At 40.6% G+C, this 20,230-nt stretch overlaps 3 protein-coding genes across 3 annotated transcripts in view; 1 reads left to right on the top strand and 2 right to left on the bottom strand.

The window, feature by feature from the left end:
* Positions 1-20,230, top strand: part of LOC6035169 (nucleolysin TIA-1) — a 251,215-nt gene that overhangs the window by 178,463 nt on the left and 52,522 nt on the right. The window contains 1 exon segment of the mRNA XM_038257767.1: positions 19,895-19,970. Within this exon segment, the coding sequence (XP_038113695.1) occupies positions 19,895-19,970 (76 nt within the window).
* Positions 220-1,372, bottom strand: LOC119767898 (CLIP domain-containing serine protease 14D-like). The gene is made up of 3 exons (XM_038257787.1): positions 1,224-1,372; positions 964-1,171; positions 220-905 (listed from the first exon to the last, which is right to left on the bottom strand). Exons 1-3 carry the CDS (start codon positions 1,231-1,233, stop codon positions 347-349), a joined length of 777 nt encoding a protein of 258 aa, XP_038113715.1. The 5' UTR covers positions 1,234-1,372; the 3' UTR covers positions 220-346.
* LOC6035171 (serine protease grass) lies at positions 15,810-16,947 on the bottom strand. The gene is made up of 3 exons (XM_038257778.1): positions 16,603-16,947; positions 16,355-16,545; positions 15,810-16,298 (listed from the first exon to the last, which is right to left on the bottom strand). Exons 1-3 carry the CDS (start codon positions 16,920-16,922, stop codon positions 15,886-15,888), a joined length of 924 nt encoding a protein of 307 aa, XP_038113706.1. The 5' UTR covers positions 16,923-16,947; the 3' UTR covers positions 15,810-15,885.

Here is a 20,230-nt window from a genome sequence, read left to right as displayed (position 1 = left end):
GATAAAACTACGATTTGTTAGAGCAATTTTATCACTGTTCCCCGTGTCTCATTGATGACTACTCTACCCTACTAAATTTTTGTAATTAAAAGAAAAAAAACATTGCGATTAACTCTTTATAGGGAATCAACCAGTGAAATGTTTTTAGGGTGTCATCATATGCATGTTTGAAAAAATACGAACGAATTGGGTTACGTGATATTTAGCAATGAATTCGGACTTTTGCTATTCACTTTAAAGTTTAGATATTACTTTCAGATGATGTATTGTATAAAAATGCAATCTTAATTTAAGTTTCTTACCAGGTTTTATGGTTTAATTAAGCCTCATCACTTATTGTTAACCATCACGATTTAATCTTCTCCAAAATCCAATCCAAATGATAGCTCACATTGGTATAGATCTGCAGTCCAACCGTACAATTGTCACAGTACTTGAACCCATACTGAACAAATCGTTCCACTCCATGATCCACAAAGCTCCCCAGCAGGGGCGATCCCTCAATTCCGTTACAGTCGTCATGCTCACGCTCCAGTTTTACACACGTGTGACTCTCGGAAAACTCCAGATTACCGCGAAAACTATACCGCTGCCATATTGCCGAACAACGACCAAAGTCCACCCTGGTCACGGTGGAGTTCACGTCAACCACATCCGGCAAGATTGTGAATACTTTCGGCGGTTCTGGACGCACATTCGGCAGGCACATTGGCTGGATGCGATCGTTGAAATCAATGTCCTTGTCGAAACGTAACAAAGCAAGATTGAACTTACTACTGGCGCCAAAAACAAAATTTTCGTGAATAACCGAATTGGCGTTCATTACGTCGCGATAAGTTCGATTTGCAAAGTACGAATCTTCTGCCGTGTGAGGATGGTTGATTTCGCCGAAAAGAACTCGGACACTGTTGAATAAAAACTCAAATTGAAACTCGATCAACTATTTACGAAATGGTTTCTTACCCAAAAAAATAGTAATAACTGTATGCGGAAGCTGGAGTTAGAATGTATCGTGAGCTAAGGATGACCCCCATTATATTCGGGCGCGACCAAGACGATTCTCTCCGGAAGTAAACTTCTGCTATCCAAGGCCTTTGGAATGCACCTGGACGTTGACCACAAGATAACGTTGAAATAACTTTGGGCTTATTAGTTGGGATGGAGCCTTGAACTAAACATTTCATATTAACGTAACTTTCATTGAAGAATTTATCACAACAAACCTGCAAACATTATTAACAAAACTACCAGGATTGCACTGATTGCTGCACTTGCAGCAATAAATATCACTTTCCGATCAACTTTTGACCAAAAACGGTACTTGTTATGCGGCTGATCTTCATCCTCGATCAATCGATTAAAGCTTTTTACGTTCTCCATGACCAACAGTTGAGCTTAAACTGAACCTCATTTTGCTAGCGCAATCTTTTCCAAGCCAAACAGGAAATTCTCAAGGATTCAGATAGAATTGTTGAATGTTTTTGTCATGTTTGAGTAAACAAATGCTGTTTTGTTGATTATAGAGTGCGGTTTCTTCGAATTCACAACACTTTCCAAGAAATCATCAACAAAAATAACTCAATTCCCGCTAACAATTATGACATAAACTACACCTCATGATGGCACTTCAAGAAACGGAAACTCCCCCCAATTTCGTGCCTATTTCTAATTTTGCCAACCGTCCATAAAGTCCTCCCCAAGGTGTGGTATCCCACCACTTTTCGTAAAACTCCAAAGTGGAACAACCTCACAAGAAAATATTTCCCACAGATTAATTTGCATAACAATAACGAAAAATATTTTATGTTTTGCTACCATCAAACCGTAACGCGTAACTTGAGCCCCTCCCCCTCCCTCCCTTCCCACCCAACCAAAAAATAAAGATATCCAAGAAAAACGCCACGTGTGTGGTTTGTGGCTTTTCTCGTAAAAATTAACTCCTCCCACTTCCCGCGCGCGCAAGTTGACTGACTCCCCACGGCGTAAGCTAGGCAAAAAAAAAGCAATCTGTAGAATTTTCCACATGAGCTCCATTTTCCAAGTACCCCTCCGACTTGAAGTTGGGTTTGTTGGATAAACATTAAAAAAAAAAAAAAATCCCGCTCTTATTTATATCCAAAACTTTTTCTTGTAACGTCTCAGCAAGCGCGCTGGAAATTGGCTGGCGCAAACTTCAAGTGAGCTTGCAGGCGGCTACTTTGGTGAAGTAGACTATTTCGGCGGGACACATCGAAGTAGACTGTCACGACGGACAACAGCCAATCTTCAGGTTTTGGAGGAGTTTGGGATAGTTTTTGATTGTTGGCCCTTTGTAAGACAGATTTGGGCAGTGTTGCCAAACTTTTGACTAAAAAAATATTATTTGAGTCAAAAATTGAAACAGTTTTAATTTATGATTTAGAAAGAATTTTTTTTATCGGAAAAAATAGAATAGAAATCAACAATCTGGCAACCCTTCCACACACCAACTGAGCAACCGCTGAGAAATCAGAAAATCTTGAAATCTCGAAAACTCTGTAACCGAACCCGTCCCGTAGAATAGTCGCACCAATCGTAGTAGGCCCCCCCCCCCCACCCACAAGATCTTACCGCGGTCCTCGCAGCCATTTTCGGCAAAAGTTCAAAAGTGGAGAAAGTTCAAATCCAATTACAATGAAAACATCCGGGGACATTGGCGACACTTGCCTCGAGTCCCCCGTGGCGGTCGGTGGAAAACCGGAAATTTATTGTCCCTTGAGGTGAATGTTTGAGGGTGGCCACCTTCGCACACTGGTCGCGCACTTTTCCGGACGACGAAAAGAGGAAAAAGTTTTACCCAGCGCCTGCTACGGCGACGACGACGATGACGACGCTCGGCCAAAACGATAAAAGAAATATGTTAAATACGTTGATTTAGAGCAAACTTTTGCTCTTTCTCGATCTTTTTGCTTCCGGGTGGGGTTTTTTTTTTGCTCAGCCACAGACGATTGCCTCCCGGACGAAAAATTTCGCACAAGTTCAACCTGAGTCTATATATATGTGTGTGTGTGTGTGTGTGTGTGTGTGTGTGTGTGTGTGTGTGTGTGTGTGTGTGTGTGTGTGTGTGTGTGTGTGTGTGTGTGAGGGAAGGGAAACCCCCGAAAAAGTACCGCCAAGGAAATGGAATTATGAAAAGTGGTTTAATTTTCCTTTCCGAGGAGTTTTTTTTTTTCGCTCTACCGCCACAAGCCAAATCGTTCTCCATGGGGCCAGGAACAGGTGGATAAATAAATTTACATGTTAAAAGGATTTTTTCTTGGAATCTCTCCCCCACTTTTTAGCGTTCCAGACGATTTTTGGCTCTGGTTGAGTGTTTTGTGGGTGACTTTTGCCGCCGCCATATGCGAAAGTTTTTCCCTCCTTTTTTGAAGAATCGAAAAGGAGGTCAGCAAAGCTTATAAGGATTTGCCCTTTTTCGGAAAATGTGACGATAAATCTCGATAGCATATTGATCGCTGGACAATTGGATTAATTTTTCGGGCGTTTATTTGGTGGAAACAATGCGACGACTTCCGCAAGCAATTTAATATGTTGTTTATGGGCCACCTTTGCGGTGCCACATTTGTTCCAATCGCAGCAGGCCACAATTTGCGACTTTCCAGGGGGGGCAGGATAATTTGAAAGTTTTTATTGCCGCTGCCAAGTGCAACCCTGCCCCCTCCCTTCCGCCAGGACCAAATTAGGCGATGAAAAGGGAAATATAAATTTTCCACCAACCAGCCCAGGCTTCGATCCTGGTGGCAAACAGACAAGACAAGGAAAGGAATCATAATGAATTATAAACATAATTGAGATGAGAGTTGAATATTCTCATCTCTGCGCCAGCGGGACCCTTTCCGGCCTGGGCCGGGATGCTGTGCTGCTGCACCAGAGAGGTCTGGTTTCTATCGGCAAACGAGTTGGTTTCGAAGTGAAAACTCCGGAACCATTAGAATTATGGTGAGGGAGAAGGGAGTTCCGAAACCGGAAAGGCTTTCACTTGGATTTTCCGGATATGTCTGTTGATGTGCATTATTTGATTAGTAAATTAGAGCCTCAAGAAAGGAGGGATGGTTTTGAGGAGGAACTTTCTCTGGAATTATTTTAGAAAATTTAAATTTTTGCTCCGATTTTGACTAGCTTGGTTTACTATGAATACAAAAAGACGAGTTGTTCCTTTTAATTCCGCTATATATTTTTAATATCTTGACAGATACGTATATCGTCTACTACTTGCAGACTTCATCAGTGTAACTAGTCGAGAACAGAACTTGCAGACTTCATCAGTGTAACTAGTCGAGAACAGAACACTGATGAAGTCTGCAAGTAGTAGACCCAAACTTGGAAGAATATCCTAGTAAGCACATAACAATGTCATTTTTTTGGTATACGCTGGATATTTAGCCAAATAAAAAAAAATTACTGTTTTGAATACATGTTAAGCTTTATAATTTGTAAAGTGTTACTGTTGAATATGCATTGATTTGTGTAGCATTTATTTACTTCTAATTAATACTTTTCATTCTCAAAGGATTAAACTCGACCAAAATTTGTTTCCTCAAAGCATAACCATTAATTTGTATACGTTCTGCAATTTTGATTTTTTCGCTATTTCGATTGAAAAAAAAATCTATAATAATAATAATCACTAGAAATAACAGTCCTGAAATAGTAGTTTATGCAACAAGTTGCAAAAAGAGGATTTTTTAAGCACGAGTCGTACATTTATCCAACTAGATGCACCGAGTTGAATAAATATGAAGAGTGCTGAAAAAATCAAGTTTTGCAACGAGTTCCATACAACATTTTTTGCAATTCCGAAAAACACCCATTGAGTGAAGTTTTGAGTCAAATTTTCATGTATTTTGTCAATAAATCGTTTAAATCAAAAAAATGTTGAAAAGTGATACAAGTGCTGAAAAGTTCAACTTTTTAGAACCCATTTCAGTGCTGAAAAGTAGAACTTTTCAGAATTTATTTTGAAAAGTGTTGCTATTCGATTCTGTTATTTTTGGTACAGAAAAGTAGGCTATTTCGTCGTTCAAGAATGACAGGAAAAGTAAGTAGTTTCACGACGGAATTGCAAAAATTACATTATGGCACTCACTTGAGTGTTTGCGACATTTGTATCGAAAAGTTATACTTTTCGACACTGTTTTGGTTTTTGAGTAGACCAAACTCAGAGGCGCCAGAATAGAAAATTTCACTAAAAAATCCTGTTCAAAAGTGTTATGCAACTCGTTGCAAAACTTGATTTTTTCATCACTCGTTGTATTGTTCTAACTCGGAAGAGCCTCTTTTGATAGAGTACGATTCGCGTTGAAAAAAAACATCATTTTTTTTAATTTTTGCATAAACGGCTATTTTAGTCATTTTATCGAGATTCTATTGTTTTGTTGTAAAAAGCTCAAGTTTACAATCAAAATTGACATTTTATAAAAAAAAATCTTGGCTCAATCATAAAAATCAAGACAAGCAACTAGTGCGTCCATCCCGGGAATTCCCGGGACAAAATTCCCGGGATTTCTCAAAAAACCGGGAATTCTCGAATCCCGGGATTTTTCATAATTTGTCTCGGGAATTTCCGAAATTGAAAAAATTACAATATTGGTCTGGAAATTCAGATTTGGTTATGGAAAAAGATGAACAGTTGAATACTTTTTAGTCAATAAATTCAGCATTAAAATTTACATTCTGCATTTTGGCTTGTTAGGAAAATTTGTTATAATTTTAGTTTGCAGATCTGCAAAATGCCTTGTGCTTTAAAATTAATCTCTTTTATTTATTTACGATATTTTTCCAAATTTTGAAAAAAATATCACATAAAGTTGATTTTCATAAAACTCAGGCATCTGGGGCAAATAAGGACAAATGACAGCTATTTAAATCAATTCGTTTGCATAATGTTTTGATTGACTTTGGTTAAAACAGGAACAGAACATAAAAAATACTACCCCGATTTCCAAATTTACTGCTCTAAAATCTCTTGTACTTATTCAGACTGAACTTTAAGATAATATGTTTTACATAAAACATAAAATTAGAAACATTTTTAATTTTTACATTGACTGGTATCATTTTATTTTTTGTCGCTTATTATTTTTTGACATTTTCATTTTTAAGCTTTTCTAGTAATTTCACATTAAAAAATATATAAAGGAATTGATTTCTGAAGACTTACTTAATTTGAATCATATTTGATAAAAAATTGTGGTTAATTTAAAATCCAGTGCACAACAAAGAACAAAAAAAAAACAAGTTTTTAATTTCTTTCAAGTGATCTAAAAATTGTCGTCCTTGTTTAGATTGAAGTGTAGATCATCACCAATTATTAGTATTGAACTATTGTATGATTTTTAGCTTGAAAACCATAACAAATATAATGAAAACATAGAGTTATGACTGTTTCAAAAATTTCCCGGGACCTACAATATTTTTCCCGTTTCCCGGGAAATTCTTAACCCGGGAAAATTGGATGCCCTACAAGCAACCATGCTCATGACTCAATCATATAAATCAAATCTAGTCATTTAACTCAAAAATATGTACAAAGTTGAGATGTTTATCTTTCTAATGTTATTTGCAAGTATAAAATTAGTCAAAAATGTATTTTGAAAACAAACAAAGTAATGTATAATTGTTATTTTAATTAATTTGATTGTTTGTCATTAGAATTAGAATTATTAATTGTTTTGCAAAGAACAAGTCATTTCTTCAAAATTGCATGAGTTGATTTCAATTTTTAAAATACTACTTTTCATTTAATTTTAGAAAGCAACACTTAAAAATACACAATTCTTCAACCGGCTTCTCTCCGCCTAAAACACCCTTCAAACATCTGCTTCCCAAAATTAAAACTATCGTTCCCGTCCGCTATTGATACATAAATTACTTCCAAATTCAACCCATTAACGTTTCGCCACCAACCAACCTCGCTAGGCAGCCAAAAAAAGGCGCTCCTCGCGAAAAGATAAAAGCCAGCAATTCCGAAATGAAAATTACACCCGGGAAAACGAACACTCGCGAGTGTATCTCTCCCTTAGTAACGATGGAAGGGGGTTTGGTAATATTCAAATTGCACCCACCTAACCGTCTCCCCCCCCCCCCCCTCTTTCCCAAAAATTCGAGAATGAATAATTTAAGTCTAAATTGATACGATATGCAAATTTTTCCTCTAATGCGAAAAAGCTGATGATTGGCGCGCGCGCGAGAACTCGAGCTTTTCAGTGAGCATTGTACACTCTGTAACTAGAGAACTGATGTAAAACAACGTCGCCCCCACCCCGAAAGAAGTAATCGAGAGCCCTTTCTCCCCTTCCCGCCTTCGGCGGTGGTGTCTTATTAATTCCAGATGAATCGGCTTCTGGAGTGCTCTCCTTTTGAAGGATGCTCGCAACCCACCTGCTGCAGAGAGTGCTGAGTTGAGCCTGACTGGTCCAATAAACGCAAAAGTTTTCCTGAGCTGGTCGCGGGCGCGCTTTTCCAGCAAATTTGGTCTGTAAAGACGCTCGGTGGAAAATATTTTACGATGCTTAAAATTCACGTAGTTAAAACTGATTTGAATATAATTGCTCTTGCGGAAAGTTTTGCACTCTTCACTTTGAGGCGCCGTCGACGCTCGTGAAATTGGCCCAAGTTTGGTGGCTTTATTGCAGTCGGCGAACAATTTTCTTCAACCGCCCTACAATGTAAGGTAGCGCGCTCTTCGTTGGGAGTTGTAATTGATAGTCTTTTTGTTTTCCTTTGAAGTGGGATTATCCCCAGCTTCCGCAGGGCTGGGGTGGAGCGAGTACGCCGTTTGTTCAAACTTTCCCGGTTTTTGGTGGGGGTTTGTGGGTGCAAGTCAAGAAAGGACCACGTGGCTCCACAGACTCGACTGTGAGCAGGACTTATGAGTTGTTCGGGGAAGATTATTTGTAAGAGACTTTGTGTGTCTCGTCTATTTGTTTGAGGAGGTAGTTTGGTGCAAACTGTTAAGTTTGCCGGGTTTGATTTACTGTTGGCAGTGTGGTTTGGTTCGGGAACTTTGCCATTTAATAGTTTCAATTATAGCTAAAAGATCTTAAATTTATGAACAAAGGTGGTTCAAGCTTGACTTTACGTCGTCCATTGAAGAAACTAATTTTATAGGTATTCTGAGCTTAAATACCGATTATGCCTTTAATTAGACGAAAAACATAAGAATTTCTAGCCAATAACATTTTTCCTGTGTTTTTCTTAATGATAAACAAAAACTAGAGCACGCAATGTTAACAATAACAAACTTTTGTTAGTAAATAACCTACTGTGCATTGTCTCGAAGTTTGATTAAATTTGGACTCCGGAGCCCCGAGTTAAAATTAAAAATGATCACAGTAGTAGGGCAAGCACGTGTGACAAAACGTCCTCAGACTAAATTGTCTTTGGCCAGTTGTCGCACTTGCAGCAAGTTTTCCGGTTTTGTTGTCTCAGAACATCGCCATCGTGCTAACTTGTCGTACGTGCATTTTGGGCCAAATTGAGTTAAGAACGCCATTTTGTGCAGTTCACAATGCCTCACCTTTTGACCTTCACAGATCCCCAAAATTCGATTTCAATCCTGAGATATTCAACAAAAGCCGAAAGAACTCCGTGCATTTTTGTCACTTCTCATATGAAAGAAGTTTCAATCTTGTCGTGCTATCTTATCACTCCCTGAAAATTGATGTAAGTGTGACAATTGGCCAAAGTGATTTCAGATCAGGATGCGTTTGACGCACGTACAGGTTAGACTACTGTGAACATTTGTAATTGGGTAATTCTCCGCCAACTCACACAGCAGTTGCCCCGACCCCTCTTCGATTTGCGTGAAACTTTGTCCTAAGGGGTAACTTTTTTCCCTGATCACGAATCCGAAGTCCGTTTTTTGATATCTCTTGACGGAGGGGCGGTACGACCCCTTCCATTTTTGAACATGCGAAAAAAGAGGTGCTTTTCAATAATTTGCAGCCTGAAACGGTGATGAGATAGAAATTTGGTGTCAAAGGGACTTTTATGTAAAATTAGACGCCCGATTTGATGGCGTACTCAGAATTCCGAAAAAAAACGTATTTTTCATCGAAAAAAACACATTTTTTTTAAATTCTGCCATTTTCCGTTACTCAACTCTAAAAAATTTTGGAACTTGTCATTTTATGGGAAATTTAATGTACTTTTCGAATCTACATTGTCCCAGAAGGGTCATTTTTTCATTTAGAACAAAATTTTTCATTTTAAGATTTCGTGTTCTTTCTAACTTTGCAGGGTTCTATTTAAGAGTGTAACAATGTTGTACAAAGTTGTAGAGCAGACAGTTACAAAAATTTTGATGTATAGACATAAGGGGTTTGCTTATAAACATCACGAGTTATCGCGATTTTACGAATTTTTTTTTGAAAAAGTTACTTTTTGCGTTTCTCCTTGTTTCGTCGTCCGTGTCTGTCGCGGGTGACGATGAACGGCCATGATCGACGACGACCAAATATTTATCTTTTCTGAGATATCTGCAAAAATAGAAAAAAAAATCATGTTGGCCTTGAGTCACTCCTCCAATTTGCTCCCATGAAATAAAAAAAATATGGGTTTTCCAATTCCAACCACAAAACAAAAACTGTTCTAAAATTGATCCAACAAATAGTGCTTCACCCAAAAAGTCGCAAGCCTATACATAATTCATACACAACTCAGTTTTCCACCTGCACTAGCAGAGCGCAGGTTGCAGTAATTGATCAACTCCGAGTGAGCCCCCGAAAAAAAAAGTGAGCCCCCGCCCCCCTCAAAACCACCCTCTCAGCTTCAATTTCCGCCCAAAATTGAACTGGTGCTGCTGCTGTTGCAACCTGCAGGAAGCTCCCATTCGGAATCCATTAGCCAATCAGATCGCCATAAATATCATGGATAATTGATTAATGCTCTTGCCCTCCCTCCCCCACCGGTGACCTCCTGCTGGACGTTCGGGGGGCTTTCTCCGAGCGGAGGCCAAATCAGTGCCCCCCCTCCCCCCCTCCCGCTCAGATATGAGTGAGCCTCACCTCACTTTACATATTTCAGTTTGTTTTATGACATCCTCTGTAACATCCTATTTGCTGCATTAAATATTCATAAACTATAGCAGATTGAGATGTGCGCCAGCCAGCAGTGTTGCCAACCTTCGGGATCAACTCAGGCAGGGAGGGAGGGCGGTCTTATCTTGTCCAGCAACAATAACAACAGCAAGGACGATGACGAATCTCAGTGTGCGTTGAGCACAGTAGGCCACTATTCCGAAGGGAGCAGAACCTCGGTGCTCCGGAGTGAACGAAAACGCATATGCATAATTTATACAAAATATTGTCCTTCCGAAGAGCGGAGACTCCCCAGACTTGGTGTAGGGGCCTCGACTCTGGCAGCTGTCGCTTTGACCAGCCAGGATCAAGTCGTCGTCCTTGCCAAATGCATAATATCTGTCGAAACGGACATTTTATTGTGTCTCAATTATTGTCGACGCCATTACTCTTAATAATCTATTGTTGTTGCTGGCAAGAAAGTTTTGCCAACTGTTACACGAAACTTCATGTTCTCGGTGTCACGAAGAGACATCGAATCAATCCAGGTAGGCCGCGCCACGATGGCGACAGGGTGCAAGGTGGTGCACCGACAAGGTGTGGTGGCAAATGTGACCGGAAGGATATTAATTAAATTAAATTGATACAACAGTGTCGAAGCATAACTCAAGACGGTCCACGGAGAGGAGTCCTGGGAAGGTGGACAGGCTGGCCGCTGCAGATGTGCGTCGATACACGGAATATTTATCGTCCCCTCCCATCTTCCTTCAACGTGTCCGGTTTCAGGCTAATCACCCGCAAAACCATGGAACATGGCGGTGGGAGCCTCATTATTATTAGACGACCGTTTTGCGTGAACGATGCGGTGTCCAGGTGGCGCTAGTAAACGGGGGTCGTCGTGAAGATAATGGCATCCGATTGACCCCCACCCACAACCCCCCTTGCAAATCTCGGCCCGACCGTGTTCGATCATTAAAGAAACAATAAATTCGTATTAAATTTAATCATTGTGAACAAATAAACATAAATTATCTAATTATGATCCATCAATTAGGGATCGCAGTGGGGTGAAAGGGTTCGAACCTTCATTTGCCGGAATGAATTAAAATTAATTTCACACACTCGGCAGGCTCGCGCTCACCTGCTGTCCTCCGCCGTATTGATTCCGAGTGTGAATTGTCACACGCACGCAATCACGCAATCAATGACGCAGTGCTGATTTACTGGTGGTAGTGATGCCGCATCGGTGAAATATTACCTTACCTCCCTCCAGTGTACCCCCCCTTTCTACACGGTGCTGAAAATCGGCGCTGTTGTTCTTGGTTAATTAGCACGCTAATCCAAGGTTGGTTGACTTTTGGGTGTGAGTTTGGGGTGCGAGTGGCGTGAATTGGGACAATTTTCAGCGTGTGGCTTGGTGTTGGGACGGCCGCGTCAGCTGGCCAGCTGCGCAGGGGGACGGCAATAATTTGGCGAAACCCATAGGGAGTTATATTGAACTGGGACATGCGATTTTTGGGGGATTGTGGTTCTTTGGATAATTGGGTATATTTTTTTGTACTGTAAGACTGGTTGAATATGAAATCGGATTTATTATATGAGCAATTCTCTACGAAATCGGTCTTTTTTCTTCAATTTTAATTTTTGTATTTTTTAATCTGAAACTTTTTTGGTGCCTTCGGTATGCCCAAAGAAGCCATTTTGCATCATTAGTTTGTCCATATAATTTTCCATACAAATTTGGCAGCTGTCCATACAAAAATGATGTATGAAAATTCAAAAATCTGTATCTTTTGAAGGAATTTTTTGATCGATTTGGTGTCTTAGGCAAAGTTGTAGGTATGGATACGGACTACACTGGAAAAAAATGATACACGGTAAAAAAAATTTGGTGATTTTTTTATTTAAATTTTTATCACTAAAACTTGATTTGCAAAAAAACACTATTTTTATTTTTTTTTATTTTTTGATATGTTTAAGAGGACATCAAATATTACGCCCTTTTGAATTGTTAGTCTTGATTTGAAAATTTTGAAAATATTGTTTCCGAAAAGATCGGAAAATTTCACAAATGTTTCATATATTAACATTGAAAATCGGACCATAAATTGCTGAGATATCGACATTGAAAAATGGTGGGCTGTTTGGGTGAGACTTAGAAAACATCAATTTTCCTGTTTTTAAACCTTTGCATTGCAATATCTCAGCAACTAAAGGTCGTATCGACAAAGTCCGAATAAGCAAAATATAGAGAATTTTCTCAGCTTTGCAAAAATATTTTTTTCAAAAGTGGGCAAACATGTGCACTAATTTAAAAAAATGAAAAACTGCGACTATTTTCAAAAAAGTTACATAAAAATGGATTTAACCTGAAAACGGTGCACTTTATCAAAATTTCACTTAAGTACTTTTTGATTGCAAATTTGATTTTACATCGAAAAATGAAGTTGAAAAATTTTTGCGACCATTATTTCGATTTTTTTTTAAAATCAGTATTGATTCAAAAATTCATAACTCGCTCAATGATTTTTTGCACAACCTGGAAATTTCTGAAAAGTTGGCATTTATGTCCTCTAAAACATATCAAAAAATAAAAAAAAATAAAAATAGTGTTTTTTTGCAAATCAAGTTTTGGTGATAAAAAGTTAAATAAAAAAATCACCAAATTTTTTTACCGTGTATCATTTTTTTCCAGTGTAGTCCGTATCCATACCTACAACTTTGCCCAAGACACCAAATCGATCAAAAAATTCCTTCAAAAGATACAGATTTTTGAATTTTCATTCATCATTTTTGTATGGACAGCTGCCAAATTTGTATGGAAAATTATATGGACAAACTAATGATGCAAAATGGCTTCTTTGGGCATACCGAAGGCACCAAAAAAGTTTCAGCCGGATAAAAAAATACAAAAAAAAAGAATGACCGAAATCCTAGAGAACTGCTCATATTGCTTCAACAAAAATCAGCAACTTCCCCTAGTTTTAAATGACAGATAAGTACTCTGACATATAAAAAAAATTAAATATTAGTGCAAACCAAAACATACATATTAACCTGCATGTAACCACTTCTGAGATGAAAAAATTAAATTAAAATTAAAATTATTAGTGCAGATGAGTAACCTTAAAATCAACCGATTTCATGAGATTTTTTTTTATTTCTCCCAAATTAAAAAAAATACTTATTTTTAAAATGAACTTCTTGTTTCACAATAGTTGAATTCTCATAATCTATATTCTAAGACTTGAAAAAAACCTGATTGAGTATATCGAATAGCTTACATTTTCATTCCCAATTTCCGTAACGATTGAGAGTTTTGATCAAAAGTTTCATCTATTTGATTAACCTACTGAGAGGGAAAAAAAACCTGAAAAAAGGGTGAATACCTATTTCGAACTTTGAAAACTTGTTTATTTACAATTTCATCACTCATTCCTTTCTTTATTCATAGTCCAGACCATGAACGAGCCTTTAAAAAAAATGACACTGGTCCCGATCAATTTACAGAAGGATTTACTTTTAGCCTAACTAACAAAATAAAGCTATTACAATATTTTTTGGTTTTGAAATCGTAAACAAAAAAATAATCGGATTCGAATGATCGAGTCTGGACTGTACCGCCAAGACCAAGACCTTCGTTTTCGTCATTTTCCCATTTTTGCGCGTGGCGCGACGAAAAACCCAGTTTTTATTTTCAAAAAATCGTATCTCAGAGTATCGAAAACATAACTTCACCATTTTTTGATATGTTATGTGAAATTTTCCGATGAATCCGATAAAAATATTTTCAGACATAGGCTCTTTGGTCTCGAGACCTTCAAAACAGCATTTTAAGTTTTCATACGACCTTTTCAAATGTTAAGCTAGATTTTTGAAACTTCTTACTATTTTTCCCAAATAGCCAAACTAATCATCTTTCTTTTGCGTTTAGGACAGCTAAAATCGGATAAAATGGCTTAAAGATAAGATTGTTTGTAAAAAGTGGTTTTTGCGAAAATCGACGAAAATTGCCATTATTCGAACCACCCTAACACGGCGTAGGTCACCCTAATGGCCAAACAAAAAAATACGGGTCAAATTATATCAGCCAAGGATCCCTCAGACAAATTTTGAGCTCGATCGGAGAACTTTTATTCGAATCATGCTGTTATCATGGAGAATTGCTATATAATTTTATTTGAATCATCTTCAGAATATGGTTTACCAACTCACACGACATTCACATACTGCACTATTTCACATTTGCACAGCTTAAATCGTCCATTCTCATCACTAAAACGCTCTCTGTGCTTCACGCCCAGAACCATAAAAAGTCGCACACTTTCGCGAACGATTTTGGCGCCTGTTTGCCTATAAATGGGTACTACTCCCCAATAGTTTCGCCCGTGAACACACTAAACCCATTCAATCTCAGCAAGCGCCGCCTTGGACGACCGACCGAGAACAACGACGACGGCCATCAAGCCAGGGTCGTTTCGACGCTGTCACTTTGGCATGGCCTACTCAGGGCGGGAAACGACTTTTATTCACACTTTTATTACTTTTAATTTTAATCTAATTTTTTCCCTCCGTGCCGTGCAGTGACCCTTCGTGAAGCGAGTTCTTTTCTTAATTTTTCACATGGTCACGTGAGCACGGAGTCGGACCAACAAAATAAGGGCCCCGACAAGAGCAAGTTTAAATGAAAAAAAAGGTGCCGCGAATCCGTGGTCGGTTGTGTCTCTCTCGGTACACACACAATTATGACCACGTGGAAAACGTGTGGAAAGTTCATAACACAATTACTCACCAGCTGCGGAATCTTTTTAATAAACATTATGCTTTTTTCTCGTTTGCGATTTTTGTATCTTTTCTCTAGAGAAAAAAAGAAAAGAAAAACGATGAAATCGCTTCAATTACATTTTCCGTAAACAAACTTTTCCCCTGGATAAAAACCACATTTAGGTGAATTAGTGCAGCTGTGTGTGTGACTTCCCGGGGAAAATTCCTGCTAGGCGTGCACTTTTTTCCCTCATTTCCTCCGCTGCAGCGCTTGTTATTGTTCATCCCGCTCCACACGGTGGAAGTGTATTTTTCCCTGGAAAGAAGAAGAAGAAGAGGAAAAAAAGATCTTATGGTTATGTAAATTTCCCGAGCGCGCAGCACATGCGACCATCGCGCGCGCGGAACACCTGGAAAGGTGGAAGGATCCAAGTGGGTCGAAGTAGGCGGGGGAAAACCTGCAGGACGAAACAAAGATGAGAGCGTCTAATAGAAGCATTGCGGAAAGAAAATAAAGTCCGGGCAGCAAAAAAAAAAACTAAATTAAAATGGAAATTTAAATATATTGCGCTCTCGAGCTTCTGTTGAGGAGAGCTGCAAATTACCGAGAGCTTGTACGGCTTTCCGTTTCGGCGATGTCGGTTTAAAATATGCCATACAAATGGACTTGTTTCTTGGGGTGCGGGGCGGGGAACGGCGGCGGGGTGAAACGAAAGAAGAAGTTGGTCCTTTCCGCCGTTTGTACAATTTAAATTACCGCTAGAAAAAGGCGTTCGTTTGGACGAGCTTTTTTGCGGAACGACGTAGTCGTTTGCATTTTACCGATCAATTGAGGTGTTGCCGCCGGGCGTGGTCCGGACCGGCGTGGAGTGCCGATTTTAACATACGAAATTGGACTCAAATTGAATGGAAGGACCATAATTACGTATGCAGTGGAGCAGTTACAGAAATGTCGAACACGGGAGTTGTGAGGGGGGGGTTTATTTTAGCGTGCAGGATCAAAGAAGGCCCCGGGATGGTACTTCTGGCAGACTACTAGATTGAAACAGCACTTTGAACGGATCTAAATTTTTATTGAGCTTTGTCATGGCTCCATGTTGGCCACGATCCAATCGATATACTTGGCAATGTTTGTGTAAACTGACGGTCCTCTGCCACAAATACGACCAAATGAAGTTATGCCGTACTGAACGAAGCGAATCCCGTTCAACTGAGCTGGATATCCCAATGGGCCACCACTGTCCCCGTTGCAGGTATCCGCTCCACCGCGTTCTCCGGCGCAGAGATGTCCATCGGTGATGTTTACTCGACTGGAATTTCCAAACTCCCGCTGACACTCGTCGCGATCCGGAACCGCTGGAACCGTTGCCTTCTGTAGGGTCTCAGTTATCTCACCAATCAAATGATCCGTTTGACCCCATCCGGCTATGATGTACTCGGCAGGATTGTTGGTTCGAAGTTCCGATGTCACCGGGAGGCAGACAGGTTGGATGTGATCTGGATTTGGAATTTAGCTTAAATCAAACCTTTTCTAAGAAAAGTCTTACAAATACCTTCGAATGTGACCTCCTCCTTTAGTCGAATCAACGCTATATCATTCTGATTCGGGCGCAGATTGTAACTCTGGTGGCGTACAATGTACTCAATGTCAAGATCCTGCACTGGTGGAGCACAGTCGCTTGCGTCGTTCACGTTGCAATCCTTATCTGGGCCGATGGTGTGCTCGCCCAATCGAACGAAATTTCTTGAAAATATTCATGATTTTACCCCAAAGTCAAACCAACCTAACCTAAGCACTTACGGCACTTTCCTAAACACGCAAGTTGCTCCCGTCAGAACGTAACGCGCGCTGATTAGCGTTCCCATGCAGTGCAGGTCTGTCCCCGCTGGTCCAACATAGCCCAACAGCGCCATCCAGGGGAACTCCATCAGGGAGGCGTTTTGTCCGCCCACGATCCGGTTCTGGATGTAGCGGCCACATGTGGTACTTGGTAGAAGATCCAAGTTCAGCTCCCTCGCTGGATCCACTTCACTTCCCTGCTTGACCTGCACTTGTTCGGTCGGTAGCTGCTGAGTATACTGGAGCAACCCCAGGATGATAAGAACCGCCAAATGTGCCATTTTCAGTGAACTGACCACGGTGAAGTTCCAACTGAAACTGATTCGAACCTCGCTCCTATCAAGAAGAGTGTGCATTAGTTTATGTTTTTTGTAGCTGATCAAGGAATTCCCTGAAAGGCGTGATAACACAATCTCTGAACACTGGTCGTCAAACTTGTTCCTAACAATCTCCGGCGAAAGCTGCTCAGTAGGCCTTACTTCAAACCGTTCCGTTAGCTTTGTATTAGCCAGGCCCACTGCGTCGCGTTTGACGCAGAGCTGGATCTTGAAAATTGCTTGAATTTAAATGTTATCAATAAGCATCAATTTATAGTCGAGCTGTAGAGTTGGAACTGGAGTCACTGGAGTCGGTTATTTTTAAAGACGAGTTTGAAGTCGGAGTCGGAGTCAGATTCAGAGTTGAAAAAAAAATGGTCTGGATGTTTGTGTTAAAGTTGATATCGGAGTCGGAGGATCTTTTTGAAGACCTGGAATCGGATTCGCTTGATCTCCGTAAACTGCAGATGGCAGCCGTGTTTTGAAAAATAGCTAATAGATACGAATTTGATGATAATTTATTTTGGTGTTATTCTAAATCTAGCTGTCACACGATGCCACAAAGACAGACTTCCTCCCTACCCAAAACGACTCCCTTCCCGAGACAAACAATCACCGAACCCCCATCGATCACGGACCGTTTTCCTACCCGTTCGGTGTCTCCCAAAGCACCCATCAACGTGACGTGCTGACTTGTAACAACACCCGGTACTCAATCGTTCACTGTTCCAATTACTCCCGGGGAAATTCCCCAAACATCGGTTCCAACCGTTTGCCGTAGCTGTTGCCGCCGGATGCAGCCCCGTAGCGCGCTAAATCCCGGAGGCAATTTGTTACACACCTCCCACTTTACCGGTTGTTGGCATCGTCATCATCATCACCACCACCACCACCATCAACCTACCTTCCCAGTTCAAACCCCCGCTCGACGACGAACGACGGATAATGTCATCCAGAGTGTAATTTCTGGAATAACTCGTTCAGAGATCAACACGTTTGCCCTAACCTCGCAACGAAGCAGGCTGCCTGCCTGAGCTTCCTTACTGTCGTCAGTGCCTGCTTTGTTGTTGTTGTTGTTGTCGTTGTCGGCGAGAAGATCAAGATACAATTTATCAAGGCGCATCTCAACGCCGCTCTTGCCTGCCTCCATCGAGGCAGGCCACGTATGAGTTACACCGGCGGTGCACCGAAAAAAAATTGCTCCCCCAAATTCATGCACTTCGTTTAGGGAGTCTGTCCGTGCGGAGCACGGAGAGAAATTGCATTTTTCTTTCGCCCCCCCGAAAAAAAGAATCAGACCAAGAAAATAATACCCACTTAAACAATAAACGTTCAAGTGCATCCCTGGGAGTCTGTGTGCGGGGGTGGTGGCCTCTTGGCCCGTGCCGAAAGCAACGAACCGAATCCGGGAATGCTGCTGCTGCTGCCGGCGGAGAGAAAAAGTTGTTGGAACTGAGCGTTTTTTGCGCTTTATTATTCTCGACGGCGGCGGCAGAAAACCAACAGATGTGAAATTGGTATACGAAGCACTCGAAACTATGCACCAGACCTTGGAGCAGCAAGCGCGGGGGATTCTTTCCGCTAGCAGGGTTATTTTACGATGGGAAAGTTGGGGAATTCTTTGTGCTGCCCAAGGGGTTGCAACGGAGGAAATTTGCTTCCATCTATTGGGGGAATAGTTTTTGGGGAAGTTTGAGTTATTTTTAAATTTATCATGGTTGAAACAGAATAAAATCAAAGAAATGTCCATGCGGTCAAAAATACAAGGTAGGGCTGGCCAATCAAATCTACTTTCAATCCTAGCGTTTTTACCAAGTTTTGAAAGCAATCCATGCGTTCGTTGCTTTGTACAATTACGAGAGAGTAGAGAGAGGACAAAGTTGGCCAGCCCTACCACGTCAGGTTAATCGCAACGACGATTCATTGATACCAACAGCTTAGGCTCATTTCGCGCCAAAATCGCAATACTTTTCCGCGCAAGCTACCCCGGCACAAGTTCGCACAACCGAAACGAAACTATCCCCTCAAGAATTCATTTATTTAAGATTGTTTCCTTCTTTTCGAGCTCAATTGCTTTACAACCTCTCCCCCAATGCGATGGTTTCCAGCGGAGGACCGCTTTGTCATCGTGCAAGATAAATAAAATCCGGAAACAATTGAATTACACCCGGTGATCCGGTGGCGCCATCGCTGGACGACCGGGACGACGACGACGCTGATAAATGGATGTGTTGCCAAGATTTAAAATCTTGAGTGCTTTAATAGTTTTTTTTTTGCCTCGTTTGGTTGTTTATTGAATTATCATTAGCGCGGGCGTAGATCAAGCGGGCGCAATTGGCTGCGATTTGCGAGGTCAGCTTGTACTAAATGGGAGGGAATAAGTGGATGAAAAGCTGTTTTTATTTGTTGGGGTGAAAATTTTAATGGAAATTGGTGAGCGAAATCTGTTGTTCATGGAGAATTGATTTGGGAATCATTCCTCCTTGCTTAAAATCGAACCAGCAATTCTTTTTAGAATATTTTTAAAATGAATGAACAACAGTGCAGATGTAGTGCAGACTTGACGCTACAGCGCAAATGGTGATTACAGCTTTGAGCGCTCGTAGCTAGTGATCTAAAGGTCCCAAGTTCGAGTCCCACCCCACTTTATCAATTATTTTTTCTCCAAAGCTCAAATCCCAGTAAATCACATCAAATCCAGCAGGCTCAAAACCGTGTCGCTCGGGATTAAAATAAATCACAATAATACAGCACGTAACTCTCCCCCGCCGAAAAGCTCATGAGCCCTTTTCTAAACACCCTCCACGTGGATTTATTTCCGACAAATCGCACGAAGGCGCGCTGATACACACCGTCTTTCACCTTTTCACAAACATTTCCCACACATGTGTCACGCACAGATTCACGTTCTCATGTGATTTTTTTTTCCTTTGCAGAGATTGCCGCGTCGTTCGAGATCCACAAACGCTGAAATCCAAAGGCTATGGCTTTGTGTCGTTCGTGAAGAAATCGGTAAGTGGCGGAATCACCAAGCTCCTTCAATCATATTTGCTCTGGCAGTTGGCATGAAGAAAATGAAGAAAAAAAGAAGGGAGGGAAATTCACTGCTCGGTCATGCATGGTGCTCATAATTTTCCCGGAAAGGCTCAACCCAAATAGGCAGGAAGGGAAGCCTCAGGGTTGTGCGGGGAAGGAATCAAATTACAGACCGAATTTCTTCTAATCATTGGATTGTGATACAGTGAGATGCAATGATGAACACATAACACTTT

The sequence above is a fragment of the Culex quinquefasciatus genome, chromosome 1, assembly GCF_015732765.1.
Source record: "Culex quinquefasciatus strain JHB chromosome 1, VPISU_Cqui_1.0_pri_paternal, whole genome shotgun sequence".
Lineage (NCBI taxonomy): Eukaryota > Metazoa > Arthropoda > Insecta > Diptera > Culicidae > Culex > Culex quinquefasciatus.
The sequence above is the reverse complement of the archived record's forward strand: the minus strand, read 5'-3'. Positions and strand labels throughout refer to the sequence as shown.